Below are 20,831 nucleotides of genomic sequence, written 5' to 3'. Positions count from 1 at the left end.
AAAAAATATTTTATTTGTTCATGTCGCATTGTACATGACGTCATCAATCCGCGACTACGTGTTCAGCAGGCGTAAACAAGAGTAAAACATGGCACTGTTTCCAGCCTTTGCTGATGTGAGCACTGACAAGGTTGAAGACCCTTCTAATGGTAAAGATATCTTATTCAACAAGTTACAATATAGTGTTTGGAGTTGTTACATTCCAAGAATATATACCAAGTGGGACAGCGAACATGACTTTTCGCAACGCTGGTCATGTCCGGTGAAACAATTCTGTTGGCCATATAATGTCACGCTCATATAGTTTTATGCAGATGCTAATGCATTAAAGCCACATGCTGTTAGTAGTACCCGCTGGTGTGTTTGAATTGAACCGAATGCTAATGCTACTAGGATGTCAAAGTCTGCTTTATTGTCAATTTCTTCACATGCCAAGACATACAAAGAGATCGAAATTACGTCTCCCACTATCCCACGGTGACAAGACGCAGTACACAATATACATACAAGTAAACAACACTAAAAGTAAAAACAAGAAGGCACAAACAGAATGATGATGAATAAATAATAACTAAAACAAATAACATAATAAATAAGAGGAGCAAAAATGGAGCAAGTGTGCATACAGCAGGCAGTCAGAGCATAGCGCAAAAGTACAGGACGTTTTACGCAGGAGGGGGGAGAGAGAGTTCACGATCCGAACAGCCTGGATGGAGTATGAAGCTGTTGGTGAGTCTGGTGGTGCAGGCCTGTAATTTGCTGACTGATGGATATCAGAAAACAATATGAGTGATAATGCATTACATGTAGCATTACATGTAAGCACAGCGAGGACCCTTATCTGTTCACTGAACTAAGTGACACTTTTTTTGTTTTCTCAATTAGAATTGAAGTGGTTGAATAATCAGAGTTTTCAGACCAGCGATGCCCTGTCCCTGCATAATCGCTTTTTAGAGATCAAAAGTGAGGGCGTACTCCAAGACTCAAGGTAACATTTTGGAGCAAGTAAAGTGATCTGTAAATAATAATGTACGTGTACGTGGTGCTGAATTTTGTAACGTGTAGTTGCTTTATATTCAGTTCAGACAGAACAAATGAGGAGAATGTACCAACAAGGAAGAAGAAAAGAAAGCATGGAGAAAAAAAGAAAAAGCACAAAGAAAAGATTCGACGATCAACACAAAGCAGTGGATCAGACTCTGAACCAATTTTCCCAAGTGATCTCAAGCGAAAACAAACAAACAGGTACACACACACACCACCTAGTGCGCTTCCATTAAATTCTAGTTTTGATTTCAGTCATCCACACCAAGTGATTTCTTATGTCTTTGTTTATGGTTGACACGTGCCTGCCGTCTTAAAGACAACAGGCCGCTCCGGTCGCAACTTCTTTCTCCTGGTTGGATGATCTTCCGTCGCCCGCTGCACAGCCGTTCTGCGTCGACTCTAAAGCTGATGCTTCCAACTGGACTTACAAGTCTCTATACAGAGGGGATGTCGCAAGGTAACACAAAACATTTCGCCTGCCGTTCGAATGGTACGGCTGGAACATTTGTTTTCCTAATATCAAAGCACAACTAGGGCTGTGTGTCTGAACAAGGCTCAAATGTGTGTTCATGGTACTTGCAGGTATAAGAGGAAAGGCAGCTCATCACTGGGTCTGGATCCTCTCAAACAAGAAGTCCACTGGGAGGACGTGAATAAGAAACATAAACGGGGGGACAAGAAGAAAGGCGCCGACAGATACTTTTCCACAGCCTGCCGTCAGTTGCTCAAGTCCGAGCAGCCTCTCCCGACATTACCGAGAGTTTGTGAAAGCAATCGTGTCACCCACTCCAACCCCTTTCTTCCACTGGAAGACATTGAGGGGGAGCAAAAAGGAGAGGCATCCCAAGGTAGTACAATTGGGGTCAGGAACATGATGGACCCACCTGTCCGGGTCATTTAAACATCTCACTTGGTTTTCCTGTGTGGCTCCAGGTGGCAGAGCACAAAGTTCCTCAGTGAATCCACTTGGCGTGTACGACTCCACCACTGCCCTCTGGCTGCAGGGCAAGGGAAAGCAGGATGAGGCCGATCACCCCGACAAGCAAAACGTGGAGACACGACAAGAAGCTGTGCTTTTGACCGGCCAGACTGAAGAATTCAACCGCAAACTGAGAGAGCAACCAGAGGACACTCAGCTCTGGCTAAAATTCATTCGATATCAGGTAGGAAGACTCTTTTGCTGCGGTCGTGCTCGCAACTTTGCACGCGCTCTTGAATGACTTGTCATGTATGGAGCTTATCTTGCCTTTAGGATGAGTTGGGTGCAACCGTATTTGGAGGTGAGGAAGAGCAACAGGGCAAAGAGTTAGCGGAGCGCCGCGGCAAGTCTTCGTACAAAGCCGTGCTGGAGAAAAAGCTGAGCATTGCGGAGCGTGCTGTGGCCACCAACCCCAGCTGTGTGGCTTTGCAACGGGAAAGACTCCGGATCTGCCAAGAGCTTTGGGAACCGGCGGCTCTGGCTAAAGAATGGAAGAAACTGGTAACGTCACTGTCCTTGTCCTTTCACCCGAGAACGTAGCGTATCAAGCAATGAGGCCAACTCTTGTTTTGATCTTTTCTCCAAGGTCTTTCTCCACCCAAATAGTGGCCCTTTATGGAGGGAGTATCTGCTGTTCACCCAGAGCTACTTCAGCAGTTTCAGTGTGTCAAAGGTGAACTCTGCTTACGGCAAGTGTCTGAGCACGCTCAGCGCTGTCCGCGATGGCAGCATGGTGTCCCACCCGGCCTTGCCGGGGATTGAAGAGGATATGCTGGGTAAGGCCATAGGAGCAACCCGCAACGTTAGATTCTCTTTAGATTCATCATGTAGCCTCAGCCTGCCCGTATATCTCTCCTTGAATTTAGTGGTAGACTTTACATGTCATTTAGGTGTGAATTTGAAACAGTGTCTGTCTCTGTGCCATGATTCAGATATCTTCACCAAGCAGTGTCATTTCCTCCGTCAGTCCGGTCACGCAGAGAAGGCACTGTCTCTCTTTCAAGCCATGATGGACTTTACCTTCTTCAAGCCTGACAGCGTACGACAACTGCCCACCAAGCAACAGGTAACGCAAGTCACGCAAATGCCTTCCTCGTGCAGTCCGATCCAAATTTTCAACGTTAACGTCTCGAATCCTTGTGGTCTTGCGCCAACACTGAGGCTGTGACATCTTTTTTTTTTTCTTCATAGGGTCGGTTGCTATTTTTGAGCTCCGGTTTACTTTTGAGCTAGTGTGCTAAATTCAAGTTAGCAACATTGATGACAAGCTGAGTTATCTGGTTGCCCCCAGCCAGCCATTCTGCCGCCCCCTTGTGGCCCGCACATATTGCCCGTGTCAGAAGCAGCCCTTGTGTCGCTATGTGCAGGCTGACTTCTTTGAGCCATTCTGGGATAGCGGGGAGGCAAGAGTCGGGGAGTTTGATGCCAGAGGTTGGAAAGCGTGGATGGTCCAACAGGAGCGAGGAGGATGGCTCCAGCCCTGTGCAGGTAAATACTACACATTTGATGCCATTCGCTAGCAGGACACCCACCGTGTCTGTTTCTCCACAGAGGAAGAAGAGGAGGAAGAGGAGGAGGAAGAGGACGAGGTGAAGGACCGCAGCCAGCCACGATGGACGGTGTGGCTGGATGTGGAGTCATCTCGTGAAGCTGCGCATTGGTTGCCTTGGAGACCTGACAAAGCCAAGGGCCAATCAGAAGACGACTGTGACGACCCGGAGAGACAGGTAAGGTGGAATTCCCGTGGCTCATCACTTTGTCGGATCTCATTGCGCGTCTTTTCGCTCTCCGAAGGTGCTGTTCGACGACATCGGACCTTCCCTAATTTGCCTGTCTTCGCCAGAGCTTCAGCTTCGCCTCCTCCTGAATTTTCTGTCATTTCTGGGGCTGCCTGTGGACACTGTGCCGTCGTGTGCTGGCAGGTGGCAGACTGGCCTGCTGTTGGAGGACCTTTCTCTGCTCACTCAGGGTGAATTTGAATGTGTATTGCAACTTCAGTGTTGAGGGACAAAGCAATCTAACCTGGTGGAACTCATTTTAGGTAGTGACTCCCGACGACCTCTGACGTCCCATAACTTATCGAGTCTTGGGGTGAACCCTGTGGGTCACATGACCACCCTCCAGGGAACCAGGAAATGGGTAGGGCTTGGAAAGCAGGGCGAGAAGTTTGTCAACTTCATGTTGAATACGCTCCAACCTGTTCTTCCGTCCGAACAACGAGCTGTTCTTTCACTCAGCCGGATGCAGTATGAGAAACTAAAGGTAGGACCTTTTTTTCTATTTTATTTTATTTTGTCAACCTTTTGAAATGGTTTCTGAGCTCTCTGTTTGTTTCAGGTGTTTCGTTGCATTCAGGGCAACAAAAAACGTCTCCGCTCTCAGAGCAAAATCAGCAAGCGGATGGCCAAATCGCTGCTCAAAGAAGCCGACAACCGCTCATCTTTGCCAATGTGGCGAGAGTTCGCCCACTTGGAGTGGATGCTCGGTAACTCGGAAGAGGCTCGCAAAGTGTTTTCCGCCACCACGGCATTGGGCGGGGGCAAAGGGCTGTGTAACCCCTCCCTCTGTGAGCTGTGTCTACTGTGGGCTCAACTGGAGGTGGAGGATGGAGCAAGTAGTCCGGGAGGGGTGCCCCACCACGGAGGCGCACCTCCGGCCGTATGTGTGCTCACCAGACTTGCCGAGGGGAAGGCCTTAACGCCTTCCTCGTCGTCGCAGCCCGTCTCTCCGGTTGCCATCCTGAAGGCCAGGAGGTCTTATGAACAGGCGCTGACTACCGCTTTGTCGTCATTCCAGGCCAACAAAGAAAGTAAGCCCCCTCAGAAAATTCCAGGGGATATCAATCAAGCAATCGACAAAAGAGCTTCTTATGACTCGTTCTAGCTAGTTTGCGTGTTCAGCTTCAGATGCTGTCGTCAAATACCAGTCAAAATATGCAAATTGTAATGTACTGATGTGTGATAGTCACGGCATGTTATTATCCCACGAGCAGCTCTTCTCCAAGAAGAGAAGCTGAGGTTGAGAGGGCTTCTCGGCTGCTACGCTCTCTTCCAGTACCTGACGATGGGCATCAAAGCGGCAAACGCAGTCTACAGCCAGGCCCGAGAGCAGATGGACGAGCTGCACCGTACGCTGACGTCTGACCGCAACGCCAATGCTCCCCGCTCTGGCAGCGACCCGTTGCTCGACACGTTAGCTTGCGAGTGCGAAATGGTGGCGGTGCAGCAGGCGTCTTTGCTCAAGTACCACATGAGCGTCAGTGTCTTTCCACTGGCGACGCTGAGAGACACACTCACCTCTGCCCTTTCGAGCTGGCCGAGCAGCGCCGCTCTCTGGAGCATATACGTACAGGTAAAAGGATGTTTGCAATTCTACCGATAAATGACATCCTAATTGTCCATCCTGGGTCCTGTTTCAGGTGGAGAACCGTTACCATAGTGCCGGCCGGGCTCGTCGCTTTTTTCACGCTGTAACGAGGGACAACGGTAGTGTTGTGCCGCGGCTCTTTGCTATTGTTGCTGAACAACAAAGAAAGCAGCTGGTGGAAGCAGCACAGAGGTAGGTAGGAGTGGGAAGAAGAAGAAGAAGAAGAAGAAAAAAAACAAAGAACACAAGCAAGCTGGCTATTAGTTTCCAAAAATGGATTCCGGAATTATGTTCCAACTGATTATGAAACATGATGACGAATAGTGCATTCTTTCCACATTTCCTATCAAATAGATCCTGCGACAAAAGCGCCACCTTGAGTGTCCTGCCAGAGACCGGTCTCAGCAACCGCATCGGCGGGCTGTTTGAAAACGCCATAGGATCCGAGATGGGCGCCCATTGTCCTTTACTTTGGAGGATGTACATTCACTACCTGGTGAGATGGAGAATCATTCAAAAGGCATGAATTAGCCACATGAACAGGGAGGCTTCATTGTAGAGGCATCAACGTTTGCGCTTTGGGATTTGAATCTCATGGATTTGACATGATCTCGCTGTTCCTGTGTGTCCATTTGTAGGTGTCAGAGGGTAAGCTGGATAAAGCCAAGGGTCTCTTCTACAAAGCTTTACAGAATATTCCCTGGGTGAAGGTAGGTCACATCCTTAACAGCATCATCTCTCTTAGCGCAGAACATAAATGAAGGCAGTTGTACATTGAAAGGGATATGTGGTTCACCAGGGATTGTACATGGATGCGGTGCAGCTGTTTCATGAGCATCTGCAAGAGTTTGTAGATCTGATGACGGAGAAAGAGCTTCGAGTCCGATTGCCATTGGAAGAACTCGACATATTGCTGGAAGACTGAATCAAACTCGCGTGCAAAACGGAATTACTGGTAGGTAGAGCAGCAGACAAAAAAAGAAAGACATTGCCACCATTAAACTGAACATGACTAATTGCATTTTTATTAGTTTTTTCAAGAAATATTATTTTGTTTGTAATTTGTATATTGAGGTTTTGACATTATTATTTATGAAATAAAATCTGACAAAACGTGAAGTTTCATTTGGTGTACATATTGCAGATCATCAGCGGCCAATCAGCGGCCGATGCGCACCGTGCCCAATGTTGCGGCTCTGATTTGCCCAATCAGGAATCGCTACTCGAATGCAAACCTTTTTCAAAACATATATTCTTCCGCCAATAGAAAAGACTTCCGGAAAGCGAATGGCGCTTAACAGGTAGTGGTAGTGAGTGACATGTAACAATTGACCTCAGTCAACGATATTCCATCATGTATCTAGCCATTGTAAAGAGTTTGTAACGATATCAGCGATGCTGGATGTGCGTATACATCTGGTATTGTATCAACGAGACGCTGGTGCGTCAAGAGGGAGACGGATGAGTACAGTGCGGAGGAATACGTTCAAACGTGGAGGAGCGATCAGACTTGCGTCTCCGCCTCCAAGCAAGCGGCCCGCTCGCTCATACGCCCATTTGCTCTCCGCCAGACAGCCAACCTCACCTCACGCAAGTGCACCTCAACCACCCATGGTGAGTATCTTGCATGAACTTTTCGTTTAAAAAAAAAAAAAACCTGCGTGAAATGCGTGGCATCCCAGCTTGGAGCTTCTAGTAGATTGAAATTCCACGTCCATGTGAAGCTCGCTTGCAGGAAGTAAGAGCCGTTTGAGGCTGTGTAAAGCCTCCACAGGGTTCCACTGGATAGCGTTGCTGACAACTTATTTAGCAAATTGCAGAGCATTTTTTCTCATAGCGCAGAAGCGTTTTCCTAACTTGCGATTGGCGACTTGCTCAACTCCAGTGGTTGCACTGCACACACAGTGAAGTTTGTTTGGAAGCATGTGTGCAAAGTGTCAATAGGAACATGCAAACCAAGTGAATGCAGGTGAGATGACACCGACCGCTCTTGTCTATAGAATTGGAATTCTCTTCAATGTTTCTTGGATGTGTTGAATGGGCGGGCCGGCGTCGATGTTTTTGTGTAATGCTGACTGGCAATTTGAATTCCTCTTAAGCAGTTGATGTTCCACACCTCATGGAGAAAAATGGCTCCTAAAAACCGGTCTGGTTCAAAATGCAACAAACTGCATACCTGGTTTGGCAAAGAGTTTTCAAAACCAGTTGGACAAGTCAGGCAAAACTATTTCAACTGGAGTGATCTTCGTCACACTATCTAGCTATAGCGATCATTGATGTAGGACTGTAATGCATAAACAAACGGCTGCTGATCTTGCCAATTTCTCCGTTCAAATTGGGATTCCAGCAAATCTATGAACAAACCGGTTTGGTTGAAGGAAATCTAAAGTTTTTCATCTGTCAATATTCATGCTAGGTAAACATGCTCTTTAGGAGCTTTGCATACCTTTCACTATTTTCCATGGTGGAGTTGTGCGTGAATATTTTCAGCTATTCTGTAATGCTGCTCATCAAGTTGTTCTCATTTTCAAAACAAATTGGCCCGAGGGAGGGGATGATGTAAAGTCAATCATCTTCATTCTCAGCTCATTGACTCAATACCTGCTTTTTGTTTGCTGGTATAATGAGAAAGTAAAAACAAGTTGTCAACCGTTGTTTTTGTTTGTTGTAACATCCTATTTTTCTTTTCTTTTTTTATTAAATCGGCTTTGTCCTGCACTGGTGCAATAGCTGAATTTTCCCTCTGGGATTATCTTCAAGTGTTGCAACCGTAAAAGCTTTAAGGGCATAGGCAATGTTTTAAGTAACATGCAAGGTGTACTCCGCCTACTGCCCGAGGGCAGCTGGGATAAGCTCCAGCACGCTGGCGACCCTTGCAAAAATGAGCGCTCTACAAAATGGCTAGATGGCTGTGTCACATTCCCAACTACCATCCAGTATGTGTGCATAAATGTAAGTGGCGGACTTACACGCCAGATTTGCAAATCAAGTATGGGCCAATCATTGAGTTGTTTTCATTCATGAAATACGACCAAATAAACAAAATTAATTCGTTATTAAACAGGAGAATTTTTTTTAATACGCTTGAATCCAAATAAAGATGTATCAGATGATTCGATGAATCGGTGGACTCATTGATCGAATCATCACTTCAGTAGTGACAGCCCTACTTGCACCCTTTGTGATTGGAAAATTGGGGCCCGAGTCAATCTCTCCAAGTTCTCAGTTATCCGCCCTTTGTAGCCATGATGCGCTTTTTCGGCTCCAAAAGGACGCCAGTGTCGTGTGTTGAGTTTCCTTCCATTAGTTGCGTCTAGGATCTCCGATTACCTGCCAAGCGATCCTCTCCGGGAGATGCTACTGTCGCTGTCATCGCTTGAAATGGAGCTGGAGGCTTTGCCTGTGCCGTCAGACTTTGACAGCCAAGCGTAGGTCCCATTCACATACCAGTGTGTCTGGCCACGCAAGAGCAGCTTCTCTGAAGTCAAGTCAGATGAGCGTTGTTATGCCCGCCATTCAGTTGTGTGCCGTCCCAAGGATCCATCTCGCCCGCCCGCTTTCATAATGCTGCCCAAAAAGGTGACCCTCTACCCGCTAGGAGATGAGTTGCTCAGCCTGTGGTCTGTCTATGACCTCTTGGAGGAGCAGCAGCACTTCTATGAGCAACTCCTCCAACAGCAGGAGAGCAACTACAAGGCCTTCCTCCACATGCTGATGGAGTGCTGGTCCGGCCGCGTGGACGCTCTGCTCCGAGAGATGCAGGACACCAGGGACGACTTGCGATCCGCCAGGGACGAGCTGGCGGAGGTGAAAAAGCAGCTGCTCCGCTCCGACGAGCAGGCGCAAAGCCTGGCCGGGGGCCTGGCCGGGGGCTTGGCGGCGCTGCGGACCGCGCTGGACGGCCTGAGCGGCAAAAGCGGAGGAGCGGAACACAAGCAGCGGAAAGGAGGAGGGCGCTTACCACAAAGCGGCCCGGGCAAGACAAAAAGCGAGCCCAAAGCGCTGAAGCTGGTGACGGACCTCACCGATATCTGCTTTGAGGGACTTAAGGTTGTGCTTGCTGTCTTCTGATGTGGTGCTCACTTCTTTGTTTTGGTTCAGTGACTTGCAGAATTGCAAATGACCTGGCTGGCCCAAATCTCCGTCAGCATTTGAGCCCCTCCCTCTTTGGGCTTTGCCCCCCCCCCCCCGTCCGTCTCCTTGCCGGGCTTCCGCCATAGGCTTCACTTCATCAGTAGTCCTAGACTATGGTAAAAGGAAATCAAGCTGTCAAATGTTTGCATTCTCAAACTTGGACCCTGTGGATGTTTGATAAACAAACACTCCAAGTGACAGCCTCCAAGTGCCTTTTTTTTCCCTCTTCTTCTTAGTTTAGTATCGGCCCGCTGACGTCTGGGTTGAAAGTAGTTGCATTCATATGTGTAATGCTGCTCTCTTGTTTTTTGTTGCAGGCTGAACAACTAACAGAGGAGCAGATTGCCGGTGAGAAAGCACACCGTCATCCACTGAGCGGCATGCAAAATCCTCCCCCTTTTTAAATGGCGCTGGCTTTCCACCTTGCCTCGTGTGCAGAGTTCAAGGAGGCCTTCTCCCTGTTCGACAAGGACGGAGACGGAACCATCACCACCAAGGAGCTGGGCACGGTCATGAGGTCGCTAGGGCAGAACCCCACAGAGGCCGAACTCCAGGACATGATCAACGAGGTGGATGCCGACGGTACGGCGCCTCGGCTTTCTCCGCTCGTCTTTGCCTTTTGCCCACATGGTGTCATTATGATTTTTGTTACCGTCCATCACCTAGGCAACGGGACGATCGACTTTCCCGAGTTCTTGACGATGATGGCCAGGAAGATGAAGGACACCGACAGCGAGGAGGAGATCAGGGAGGCCTTCAGGGTCTTTGACAAGGCAAGTCTGTCTCTCCGGCCTCCGTCGTATTCCTTAGCTAACGTGCGCTCGCTGGCTTGGACAGGACGGCAACGGCTACATCAGTGCGGCGGAGCTGCGTCACGTGATGACCAATCTGGGCGAAAAGCTGACAGACGAGGAAGTGGACGAGATGATTCGAGAAGCGGACACGGACGGAGACGGCCAGGTCAACTACGATGGTACTGCGCATTTTTGCCTTGCTGTTTGTTCAGCACGGCTCTCATTTTTGCCATTGTGCGTTTGCAGAATTTGTTCAGATGATGACTACCAGATGAAGCGGAATCAGTCACTTGCCTCTTTTAAAAATCGACTTTTACCCAAACACTTCAGATTAAGCCTTTTGACAATGAATGTTGGCACACGTCCATATTTAACCGGTTCTAAAAACGAAAGCAATGCAGCATGAAAGGGCCTTGTACTTCCGCCTGCCTTTCTTCACACCTCCTGTTGATTTTCTTTGTCGTCTTGGTGACCGAGGCTTTCCAAACGCTCGTGGCCGGAAGGAGGACTTGGGCCACGTGCACATGAGTCATGTTGGAAAAGGAATTGTGGTGTAGCTATTGACCTTACCTGATGTGTGTGATTTGTGGCCGAGGTGTCGGTTGTCGTGTTGCGGGGAGTCCGTCTGTCGTAATCACTAAAGCGGTGTTTCCCAACCTTTTTTCATTCACGGCACACCTTTTCATTGGAAAAATCTCGAGGCGCACCACCAACAAAAATCTGTTAAGTGTTACACCAGCTTCCATATTAAAATCAGTTATATTACAACAAAAGACGTAAAGTTCTATTCCTGTATATGTATGGAGAGTAGAATAATTGAATAAAATAAATACAGAATATACTTTAAATTGTATTTCTTTTGCAAATGAAAGTGACAGTTTTTGAAAAAAGCTTTTAGACTAAGGAATAAAATATTGAACACCAACTCATATAACAATGTAAATCACATATATATACATATTGTCTGGTGTTTTATTCCTTGTTTTTATTTTTGGGGGCATGAAAACAAAAATCTGACATTTGGTTTACTGCTTTATATGACAATATGTGGAGGTGCACCTCATGGACATTTCAATAGGTACACTCCACGAGGTAAAAAAAAAAAAAGAATAAATAAATAAAAGGTTAATTGCACGGTAAAAGCACATTTGGGTATGTTTTCTCACACCTGGGTTTGAACCAAGTTCTTTCGAACATGAGCCCGTGTCACTCGCCAGTCGACTATTTCGACCTGGCAGCTAATGGTTGTCTGCACTGTTTTGTACTAGTGATGTGCATTCCAGTTCTCAAGTGAACTGAATCTTTAGAATTGGTTCACTCACCCTAACCTCCTGATTGGCTGTTTGATGTGTGACGTCATTTGAACACTTTTCAAGTGTGCCTAATAACAGGCCACTTTATGAGGGAAATGTCATGGTCAAAGGTCGCAGGTGGCAAGCTCTAGTCCTCGGGACCGCGTTCCAACATGTTTCCCAAGATTCCCTCGTTAAGTGCAGGTGCGTGAAAAGTCGTGTCATCGTGTTTGTCGTATCATTGTGTGTGTGTGTGTGTGTGTGTGTGTGTGTGTGTGTGTGTGTGTGTGTGTGTGTGTGTGTGTGTGTGTGTGTGTGTGTGTGTGTGTGTGTGTGTGTGTATGTCACTACTGCAGTGTAGTGTTGGCTCGTGAGTGAACGATGGGTTCAAAAGAACGAATGTTTTCAGTGAACGAGAGTGAACGAAAAGATCTAAAGATCTTTGTAGCCATGAGGGAAAAACTTGTTTGGACCCGTTTGAAAATCATTGATTTGATATGACTCAAGAATTGTCTCTGTGCAACGGTGTGGTGTTTCTTAGCAACTGACTTGAAAATGAGTCCACGGGAGCACTGCAACGGCGGCAGAATTTTTGCAAGAACAATTCATTTTAGGATGAACTCTCGATACAAATATTTTCATTTGATTGAAGGCAATGGCGTTAACCACTCGACCAGAGCTCTTGCTGTGCTTAGGGTTAGGGTTTGTGTTAGGCTTGCTCTCGCTTTTGCTGTGCTTAGGGTTAGGCTTGCTCTTGCTGTGCTTAGGGTTAGGGTTAGGGTTTGTGTTAGGCTTGCTCTCGCTTTTGCTGTGCTTAGGGTTAGGCTTGCTTTTGTTGTGCTTAGGGTTTGGCTTGCTCTCGCTTTTGCTGTGCTTAGGGTTAGGCTTGCTTATGCAACCAAATCACCTCAGTTGTTTATCACTTCCTCTGATATTTTTGAACTTACCGTAATTTTCGGACTGTAAGTCGCACCGGAGTATAAGTGAGCAGCAGGGGGGGGGGGGGGCCATTTCAACCCCTTCCACTGAGTGCCAAGCAGGGAAGAAATGGGTACCATTGTTATAGTCACTGGTATGACTCGGCAGGGGTTTGAACCCACAACCTCCCAGTCTCAGGGCGGACACTCTCCTCTTAGGCCACTGAGCTGGTAAACACTTGTGTCGTAGTATAACACTTATAGTCGTTTTTAAATAACGTGTATACCTATATACGCCTAAATATTGTTATCCAATATATCTACTGCAATTTCACATTAGATTGCTGGTTTGAAATTTGCTTTTGACATTATTATTTTTAATAAACATTTATGTTAAAACGTGTCTGGCGTCTTATTCCTTGTTTTTATATTCGCCAATTAAAACATAAAAATCAGACATTTTATATGACAATATGTGTAGGTACACTACACGAGGTTAAAAAGAGAATAAATAAATAAAGGGTAATAAGTGTTTCAACGGATAGTCCGAAGCAAGCCTTTCCACAGTAGTCACCATGACAGGCGACCACCTGGTGGCGTCAGTGTGCCGAGCGCCGTTGGACGATCAGGAGAAGAAGATTTGAATCGACGGATGTGACGTCAGGGCTTTAGGTCAATTGAAGTCAGGTGTGCTCGCTCAAGTGGAGTTATCATATGCAGGTGCCACCGGGCGCGGGCCGGCGGCGGCGGACGGTTTCTCAGGTAAGCGAGCATGCCAGCAAATGTTTGTCGTCTCCTGCCGTTTCTCACGACGGCACGCTTTGTTGCTTTTTCTCACAAGCCTTTTTTTTCAATTTATTTTGTTTGTCGCAGGATTGTCGTACTCTCGCGACTCGGCGACGTCACGTCCACCGCGACGCGACGGTGGGCCTGGAGATAAATTGTAGGCCGCAGGCCATTTAGCCCGTGAGCAAATGTTTGCAGTTTCTTACGATGCTATTTATTATTTCTTGCAGGATTTTCGCTGTCTTGGGAGTGCTTGAGGTTTCGGCACGGCACGACACGGCACGCCACAATCCACTTTGCGTCGCGTCGCGTCGTTGCGCGTTTTGGTGGTATTTTAAATGTCTTTCGCGGTTGTTTTTTTTTCATGCTGGCCAGCATTTTTTTCATTCGTCTGTCTGTAGACGGTTCGTAAATGACGCCGCCGATAAGTGCGTGTTTGTCTGACTATAGGAAATATTAGTTTGACTCTAGTCAACTTAACCATTTTTTTATTATTTTATATGATGCGTGTGCCATTTCCGTGTCATGCAAACTGGTGAATGCAACGTATGTTACGTCATGTCCAAATCGGACCAAATCCATTCAAAGATGGCGCCCGCCCGCTCTCGTTCCGTTACGCAACAAACATTTGCGCGGCGGGTTATTTTCTCCCGTCTTGGACGCCGCCAACCTGGATCATCTGTCCAATGTGAGGGGAGTTGATGAATGGTGAAATTAAAATATGAATTATAATCCTGAATAATTATCATAATTTACTACAATGTGATGATTATATATTTTTTCAAATGTAAAACTCTACTTAGAATGTATCAAATTCAAATAGGAACTATAATTTTGATCAATTATCATAACTTACTACAATATAATATTTTTTTTCAAATGTAAAACTCCTAGTATGTATAATTGTTGGTAAAAAATCATGCCATTGGCACTCGACTCAATGTCTATTTTTGTTGCAATCATTTGCTTGTCTTTTGTAGCACTAAAAACTGCCGCCCAGCCAGCATCCTTCTATACAAAGCAAGCAGGAGGCTCTTGAAGGAGCCCTTTCAGTGATGTTGAGGACACTGAGGAAGAGTAGTCCTAAATCAGGTGAAAACCTGTTTTTGTCAAGTTTCAATTCCCAACACACAATGGTTGTCGAGTTTTAGCTTCCCAGCACACAATTAATGGCTGTCTGTGTTTTTGTAGGCTGCAAGAGGAGCCGAATGGGATAATTCCATATGAAAAGGCACAATGGCCTATCCAAAGGAGCGATGGCCTATCCAAAGGAGCCATGGCCTATCCAAAGGAGCCATGGCCTATCCAAAGGAGCCATGGCCTATCCAAAGGAGCTATCCAAAGGAGCCATGGCCTATCCAAAGGAGCCATGGCCTATCCAAAGGAGCCATGGCCTATCCAAAGGAGCCATGGCCTATCCAAAGGAGCCATGGCCTATCCAAAGGAGCCATGGCCTATCCAAAGGAGCAATGGCCATATGCAAAGGAGCAAAGGAGCAATGGCCATATGCAAAGGAGCAAAGGAGCAATGGCCATATCAAGTCAAGAATCAAGCATCGCGCTGCTAAAGTCGACGTGTGCGGATCATGTGCCCAGGAGGGGGCAGTGTGGTTGCCTTTGGTTATGGGTGCACGACGGAAAGGTTGCAGGTGTGGACAGTGTTTAGGGCCCTGATGGTTGGTCTTGCTTTCGAGGTGCGCTGTGGTTGTGGCTGGTCTGGATCCAGCGTTGTCTTGTGCTTGGTTGCCATTGACGGCCCACTTGGGGGAGGATGTGGTTCCGGAGATGGACACAAAACTGAACTTTGACGTGGAGCTGAATGTCCAATTTTGCCATACAACTTGTACCATTGTGTATTTTTTTCTAACCTGCCACTGTCGTAGTTGCTGCGTTCTTTGTTCTTTCCCCTCGGTGTAGGGTGGCGTCGGAGCGAGCCGATCCCGAATGTCCAATTTTGCAATTTGACTTGTGACATTTTCTTTTTCTAACCTACCACTGTTGCACTTCCTCTAACCCTAACCTACCACTGTGGTACTTGTGTTCTTTGTTCTCCCCTAGGTGTTGGAGCGAGACAGTCACGTTGTGTCTTTTTCTAACCTAGCACTGTCGTGCTTGATCGAAGCCTAACGTACCACTGTGCGTCCTTTGTTATCTAGGTGTAGGGGCGGTGTTGGGGCGAGCCGGTCCACGGTGAAGACTTAATGATGTGAGCAGCGCCCAACTCATTGCATGTTCTACCTTTTGCAGGCCGGACGCAAAAGGGGGGTGCATGGCCCGATTCGACCCGGTGACCGTCACCAAGAGTACCTAACCGCTGTGATCAAGTAAGCAAGTGACCTACAACTTGGGGTGCTCTTTGAGTTTCTAACATTTGTTTCCGTTTGTGCAGATGGCGACCGGGACGCGACACGATCTGCTCAGAGGTGGACGGACCGCTGTGGCATCGCTCTGAAGTAGCAGAGTTCTGAGGGAGACCCGCTTCCCTGGAGGCGTCGACCTGCGCAGCTTCAGCGTGTGAAATGGATTTTTTTCTTTTCTTTTTAGTTCACACCGGCGGTGTCCAAATGTCTGTTTGAGGGCTGCATACTGAATCAAATTGAGAATTCTTTGACACAAATTCATTCAATCAATCACAAAATGTTGCCATTCATATTTTGTGCTACAAAGCAGTGTTGCGTTCATTCGTGTGGTGTGTTGATCAAGTTGGCCCGAGGCTACCATTTGGACACCAATGGTGACGTGTGTGTAGGGCTGCACCTGGATTGGAAAACCGTCATATGGTGGTGTAGGTCGTTGACATGCACTTTAGGAAAACAAAGATTTTTTTTCTATTCATGTGGCAAATGAAACATGTTTTCTGGCCTCCTAACTATTTGTAATGAGTTTAGAAGATAACAAGTCATTGATGCAAGTTAAAGTTAACTGGTCTAAGTGATGTCATTGGGATCAAATAGTTCCTCTCCATCCTAGAATTTTGCACAACTTTGCTCAATGCTGTGGTCTGGCCCAATACTGCCATATCGTTGGTATTCCAAAATGTTGTGCAGCCCTCATTGAGTGCCAAACGCGCAGCGACGGCAAGCGCAAGCGACCGCAAGCGCAAGCGACCGCGCAGCGACGGCAAGCGCAAGCGACCGCGCAGCGACGGCAAGCGCAAGCGACCGCGCAGCGACGGCAAGCGCAAGCGACGGCAAGCGCAAGCGACGGCAAGCGCAAGCGACGGCAAGCGCAAGCGACGGCAAGCGCAAGCGACGGCAAGCGCAAGCGACGGCAAGCGCAAGCGACGGCAAGCGCAAGCGACGGCAAGCGCAAGCGACGGCAAGCGCAAGCGACGGCAAGCGCAAGCGACGGCAAGCGCAAGCGACGGCAAGCGCAAGCGACGGCAAGCGCAAGCGACCGCGCAGCGAGACTTTTGTGCTTGTCTTGCAAGGTGGAAGAGACGATGTATGAAACAAAGAGCCGGTGGACGGAGGCCACCAGACCTGCGTTTGGTGAGCGGGGTGCAAAGGAAGGAATCACCCAAAGAAAGCAGTCGCCAAGTGTTGAAGAGGAGCCTGATGCATGACTGGCCAAGGCTGGCCAGAGGCGGTGACATGGCAATCCAATATGCAACGCACTTGTTAGTTTTAATTTGATTTCCTCATTTGTCTGCCGTTCAGGGTTGCCGGGGCGGCGGATGGGACGAGCGCCAGCCTGCACCCAGAGAGACTGGGCTGCACCCACAAGACCAGGGAGGGGGCAGGTCATGAGTACGTTGACAGATGTGAGCCGCATGCAACTGAGTGCCGTTTGTCTTTTTGCACTTGTGCGAGGCGGAAGACGAGTACAACACCGGCTGGAGCAGACCCGGACCTTGGCCTGTGACGAGCGGCCCACACGAGACTGATGGGTGAAGATGCAGCCAGCGTTTTGGGGGGAGTATGACTTTGTTTTTTCTTTTGTGCTTTCCGTACCCGTCGCTTTGAATAGGGTAACTAGTAGCACACACGGGCATTTGGGTTGCTGTGACCTTCTAGATACAAATCGGCAAAGTAGAAACCCCCTCCCTGCCTTCCTCCCCCTCCCTCGCTCCCTCCCCCCCTCTCTCGCTTGCTCTCTTTCTCCAACGCGCTCGGCAGTACCTGCATGGCCTGGTGCACTCAGGGTGGAACGTGCACAGCAAAAGCAAGCCTAAGCCTAACACAAACCCTAACCCTAACCACAGCAAGTGCAAGCCTAACCCTAAGCCTCAGCACAGCAAAAGCAAGCCTAAGCCTAACACAAACCCTAACCCTAATCACAGCAAGAGCAAGCCTAACCCTAAGCCTCAGCACAGCAAAAGCAAGCCTAAGCCTAACACAAACCCTAACCCTAACCACGGCAAGAGCAAGCCTAACCCTAAGCCTCAGCACAGCAAAAGCAAGCCTAACACAAACCCTAACCCTAACCCTAACCACAGCAAGAGCAAGCCTAACCCTAAGCCTCAGCACAGCAAAAGCAAGCCTAAGCCCAACACAAACCCTAACCCTAACCACAGCAAGAGCAAGCCTAACCCTAAGCCTCAGCACAGCAAAAGCAAGCCTAACACAAACCCTAACCCTAACCACAGCAAGAGCAAGCCTAACCCTAAGCCCCAGCACAGCAAAAGCAAGCCTAAGCCTAACACAAACCCTAACCCTAACCACAGCAAGAGCAAGCCTAACCCTAAGCCCCAGCACAGCAAAAGCAAGCCTAAGCCTAACACAAACCCTAACCCTAACCCTAACCACAGCAAGAGCAAGCCTAAACCCTAAGCCTCAGCACAGCAAAAGCAAGCCTAAGCCTAACACAAACCCTAACCCTAACCCTAACCACAGCAAGAGCAAGCCTAACCCTAAGCCCCAGCACAGCAAAAGCAAGCCTAACACAAACCCTAACCCTAACCACAGCAAGAGCAAGCCTAACCCTAAGCCTCAGCACAGCAAAAGCAAGCCTAAGCCTAACACAAACCCTAACCCTAACCCTAACCACAGCAAGAGCAAGCCTAACCCTAAGCCTCAGCACAGCAAAAGCAAGCCTAACACAAACCCTAACCCTAACCACAGCAAGAGCAAGCCTAACCCTAAGCCTCAGCACAGCAAAAGCAAGCCTAACCCTAACCACAGCAAGAGCAAGCCTAACCCTAAGCCCCAGCACAGCAAAAGCAAGCCTAAGCCTAACACAAACCCTAACCCTAACCCTAACCACAGCAAGAGCAAGCCTAACCCTAAGCCTCAGCACAGCAAAAGCAAGCCTAAGCCTAACACAAACCCTAACCCTAACCACAGCAAGAGCAAGCCTAACCCTAAGCCCCAGCACAGCAAAAGCAAGCCTAAGCCTAACACAAACCCTAACCCTAACCACAGCAAGAGCAAGCCTAACCCTAAGCCCCAGCACAGCAAAAGCAAGCCTAAGCCTAACACAAACCCTAACCCTAACCCTAACCACAGCAAGAGCAAGCCTAAACCCTAAGCCTCAGCACAGCAAAAGCAAGCCTAAGCCTAACACAAACCCTAACCCTAACCACAGCAAGAGCAAGCCTAACCCTAAGCCTTACCTTTGTCAAGGTTGGGGGGGTGCTAGTGAAATTTTTCCCCTTGCCTAAACCACCACAATATGTCTGCCTTTCAGGATGGCTGGGGCGGTGGATCGGACGAGTGCCTGCACAGAGGGACTGGACAGGACCGTGAGACCAGAGGGTAATAAAAACCTTTATTTGTAGAGCACCATTCATACAAGAAATGCAGCTCAAAGCACTTTACAACAAAGAAAGAAATTATAAGCATTGAATTCTTCATATAGGAACAGACATAAAAAGAAAACAAAAACATTCATGTATGCATACGCAATTAATAAAGGGAGCTTAAAATAGGAGCAAGCTTTAATAGACAGGTAATGAGTACGTCCACAGAGGTGAACCGCGTGCAACAGAGTCCCGTTTTTCTTTTTGCAGTGGCACGAGGCGGAGGATGAGTCCAAACGTCAAATACCGGCCGGGGGGGAGCCAACCTTCGCCCGTGATGAGCGGCCAACACGAGACGGACGGGTGCGGATGCGGCGAGGGCAGAGCGCCCAGCCAGCATTTAAGGAGAGTATGACTGTTTTTCCTTTTGTGCTTTCTTTCTTTCCCTCCCTCCCTCCACTTTTTCACTGGGTGTGCACACTGGCCGTCTGCATGAGGCCTCTCTCTTTCTCAGCGCTGCGTCATTTTGCAATATTGTTGTTTTATTGTTATTGTGTTTTTTAAATACATGAAGTGAACTGTTTGTACTGTAATTGTGTGTGCGTGTACCTCTGAACCTGAATTAAACTGTGAACTGAATTCAAGTGGTCCATTTTAAACATTGGCATGGGCAGTCTATTGTGCATACAAACTGGAATCATTTGAAACCTTCTCAATGACAAGACATTTGTAAAGTTAGTCTCAAACCAAATTGTCTTGTTTAATATGCAGTGTCAGGCTTTTTATATTTTTTTACTACACAAAGAAAAGCTGCATGCATTCTAAATTGTTGACAAAAGCCAAGTAGCCAGACACCCATAGATGCAAACGACAAGTGTACAAACGGTCTTTGTTGCGATCAGTAAGTCATCCTTGGCAACCCTGCTATAAAATGGCCACCGAACTCAGAATCTTGCAGAATGTTGGTACATTTTTCTGTACGAGTAAAAGCTGGTATTTTAATCTCGTCTGAGCCATTTTTTGGTTTGTTTTGAATCGTCATGCATCATGTGGGCATTCTTGTGGATAAAATCAACAGTGTGTTTTCTTCCTGTTGGTGGTCTTGTAAATAAAGTCAACTTTGGTGTCAGTCATCATTCGTGATGTGCCTCAATCGATGGTGCATCTCTTGAATGTGAAACTTCTTGCATGTTTTGTTGCAGGGCTGGGCGTCCCCATTGGCTGACTACAAAGAAGGCTGTTTCTCTACAGTCCAGGTTGTTGCTGAGGTTAATTGAATGTGTAAACATAGCGTGTAACGTTTAGGACCTTGGCTTTCCATTCAAAGCACAGTTGCTTAACTACACGGCCAGCCTCGGTACATGTACGGGGTGGTACCACCCAGTTCAGAGTAAAGTGAAGGCCAGAGTGGTCGTCTTAATACCAGCATCCTCATGAAATTGACCATATCAGACAGGCTACATGAATTCCAAGTGCTACCACCGGGTGGCAGCATATTTCCCTCAAGCTGTCTGGTGCTGGGTCAATGCAATGCGTCTATTGTTTTGCCCAAAGCAACCTAATACACAATATTTGCCTCAACCTGTCTGACACTCCATTGAACTGTATGCAATAATTTTTAACTTGAAACAACTACATTACAAATGGTAGGCGCCCTAATTAGACAGCTGGGTCAATGTGACCCGTCTTTTGCGGTTTGTTTTGCCCAAAGCAACCTAACAAATAAGCATAGGTACTGCCGCTATCTCGTCGATGTGCATGTCTCTAAAATGTACAAAGCAAATTCATTTGCATAATAAACTTACAAACCAAGCAATGCTTCTTTCTAGGTCTCCTC

At 47.6% G+C, this 20,831-nt stretch overlaps 3 protein-coding genes across 7 annotated transcripts; all 3 read left to right on the top strand.

Moving 5' to 3' along the window:
• Positions 1–41: 41 nt before the first annotated feature.
• nrde2 (NRDE-2, necessary for RNA interference, domain containing) lies at positions 42–6,511 on the top strand. Its single transcript, XM_088399748.1, has 19 exons — positions 42–149; positions 886–988; positions 1,081–1,245; positions 1,364–1,504; positions 1,630–1,895; positions 1,981–2,210; positions 2,300–2,527; positions 2,613–2,802; positions 2,959–3,092; positions 3,394–3,514; positions 3,578–3,753; positions 3,821–3,995; positions 4,068–4,288; positions 4,364–4,835; positions 5,019–5,377; positions 5,445–5,584; positions 5,747–5,888; positions 6,031–6,102; positions 6,192–6,511. The coding sequence occupies exons 1-19, from the start codon at positions 89–91 to the stop codon at positions 6,315–6,317; spliced, it is 3,522 nt and encodes a 1,173-aa protein (XP_088255874.1). The 5' UTR covers positions 42–88; the 3' UTR covers positions 6,318–6,511.
• Positions 6,512–6,838: 327 nt separating this feature from the next.
• On the top strand, positions 6,839–11,161 carry LOC148384807 (calmodulin-1-like). The gene is made up of 6 exons (XM_088399768.1): positions 6,839–7,006; positions 9,844–9,874; positions 9,965–10,108; positions 10,193–10,299; positions 10,364–10,499; positions 10,567–11,161. Exons 1-6 carry the CDS (start codon positions 6,854–6,856, stop codon positions 10,593–10,595), a joined length of 600 nt encoding a protein of 199 aa, XP_088255894.1. The 5' UTR covers positions 6,839–6,853; the 3' UTR covers positions 10,596–11,161.
• Positions 11,162–11,312: 151 nt separating this feature from the next.
• LOC148384806 (uncharacterized) lies at positions 11,313–19,996 on the top strand. Of its 5 annotated transcripts, XM_088399759.1 has the most exons (8): positions 11,313–13,291; positions 13,403–13,472; positions 13,546–14,003; positions 14,296–14,407; positions 14,507–15,638; positions 15,704–16,902; positions 16,974–19,010; positions 19,265–19,996. In XM_088399759.1, exon 7 carries the CDS (start codon positions 17,440–17,442, stop codon positions 18,781–18,783), a length of 1,344 nt encoding a protein of 447 aa, XP_088255885.1. In that variant the 5' UTR covers positions 11,313–13,291; positions 13,403–13,472; positions 13,546–14,003; positions 14,296–14,407; positions 14,507–15,638; positions 15,704–16,902; positions 16,974–17,439; the 3' UTR covers positions 18,784–19,010; positions 19,265–19,996. The 5 variants fall into 5 exon arrangements, with proteins under 5 accessions (XP_088255885.1, XP_088255884.1, XP_088255887.1 ...); XM_088399758.1 differs by having other exon boundaries at positions 13,403–13,453; positions 15,704–19,010; XM_088399761.1 differs by having other exon boundaries at positions 13,546–13,641; positions 15,704–19,010.
• The last annotated feature ends 835 nt before the right edge of the window (positions 19,997–20,831 follow it).

This window comes from Syngnathus floridae, chromosome 16, assembly GCF_059516105.1.
Source record: "Syngnathus floridae isolate MCC-2025c chromosome 16, RoL_Sflo_1.0, whole genome shotgun sequence".
Classification (NCBI taxonomy): domain Eukaryota; kingdom Metazoa; phylum Chordata; class Actinopteri; order Syngnathiformes; family Syngnathidae; genus Syngnathus; species Syngnathus floridae.
This window is presented reverse-complemented; position numbering and strand designations above follow the sequence as displayed.

Coding starts and splice junctions, on each gene's coding strand:
- nrde2 (XM_088399748.1), top strand. CDS start 89: ATGGCACTGTTTCCAGCCTTTGCTGATGTGAGCACTGACAAGGTTGAA. Junction 989..1,080: donor GGCGTACTCCAAGACTCAAG/GTAACATTTTGG, acceptor CTTTATATTCAG/TTCAGACAGAACAAATGAGG. Junction 2,211..2,299: donor TAAAATTCATTCGATATCAG/GTAGGAAGACTC, acceptor TCTTGCCTTTAG/GATGAGTTGGGTGCAACCGT.
- LOC148384807 (XM_088399768.1), top strand. CDS start 6,854: ATGAGTACAGTGCGGAGGAATACGTTCAAACGTGGAGGAGCGATCAGA. Junction 10,109..10,192: donor CAACGAGGTGGATGCCGACG/GTACGGCGCCTC, acceptor TCCATCACCTAG/GCAACGGGACGATCGACTTT. Junction 10,300..10,363: donor CCTTCAGGGTCTTTGACAAG/GCAAGTCTGTCT, acceptor TGGCTTGGACAG/GACGGCAACGGCTACATCAG.
- LOC148384806 (XM_088399758.1), top strand. CDS start 17,440: ATGGCCTGGTGCACTCAGGGTGGAACGTGCACAGCAAAAGCAAGCCTA.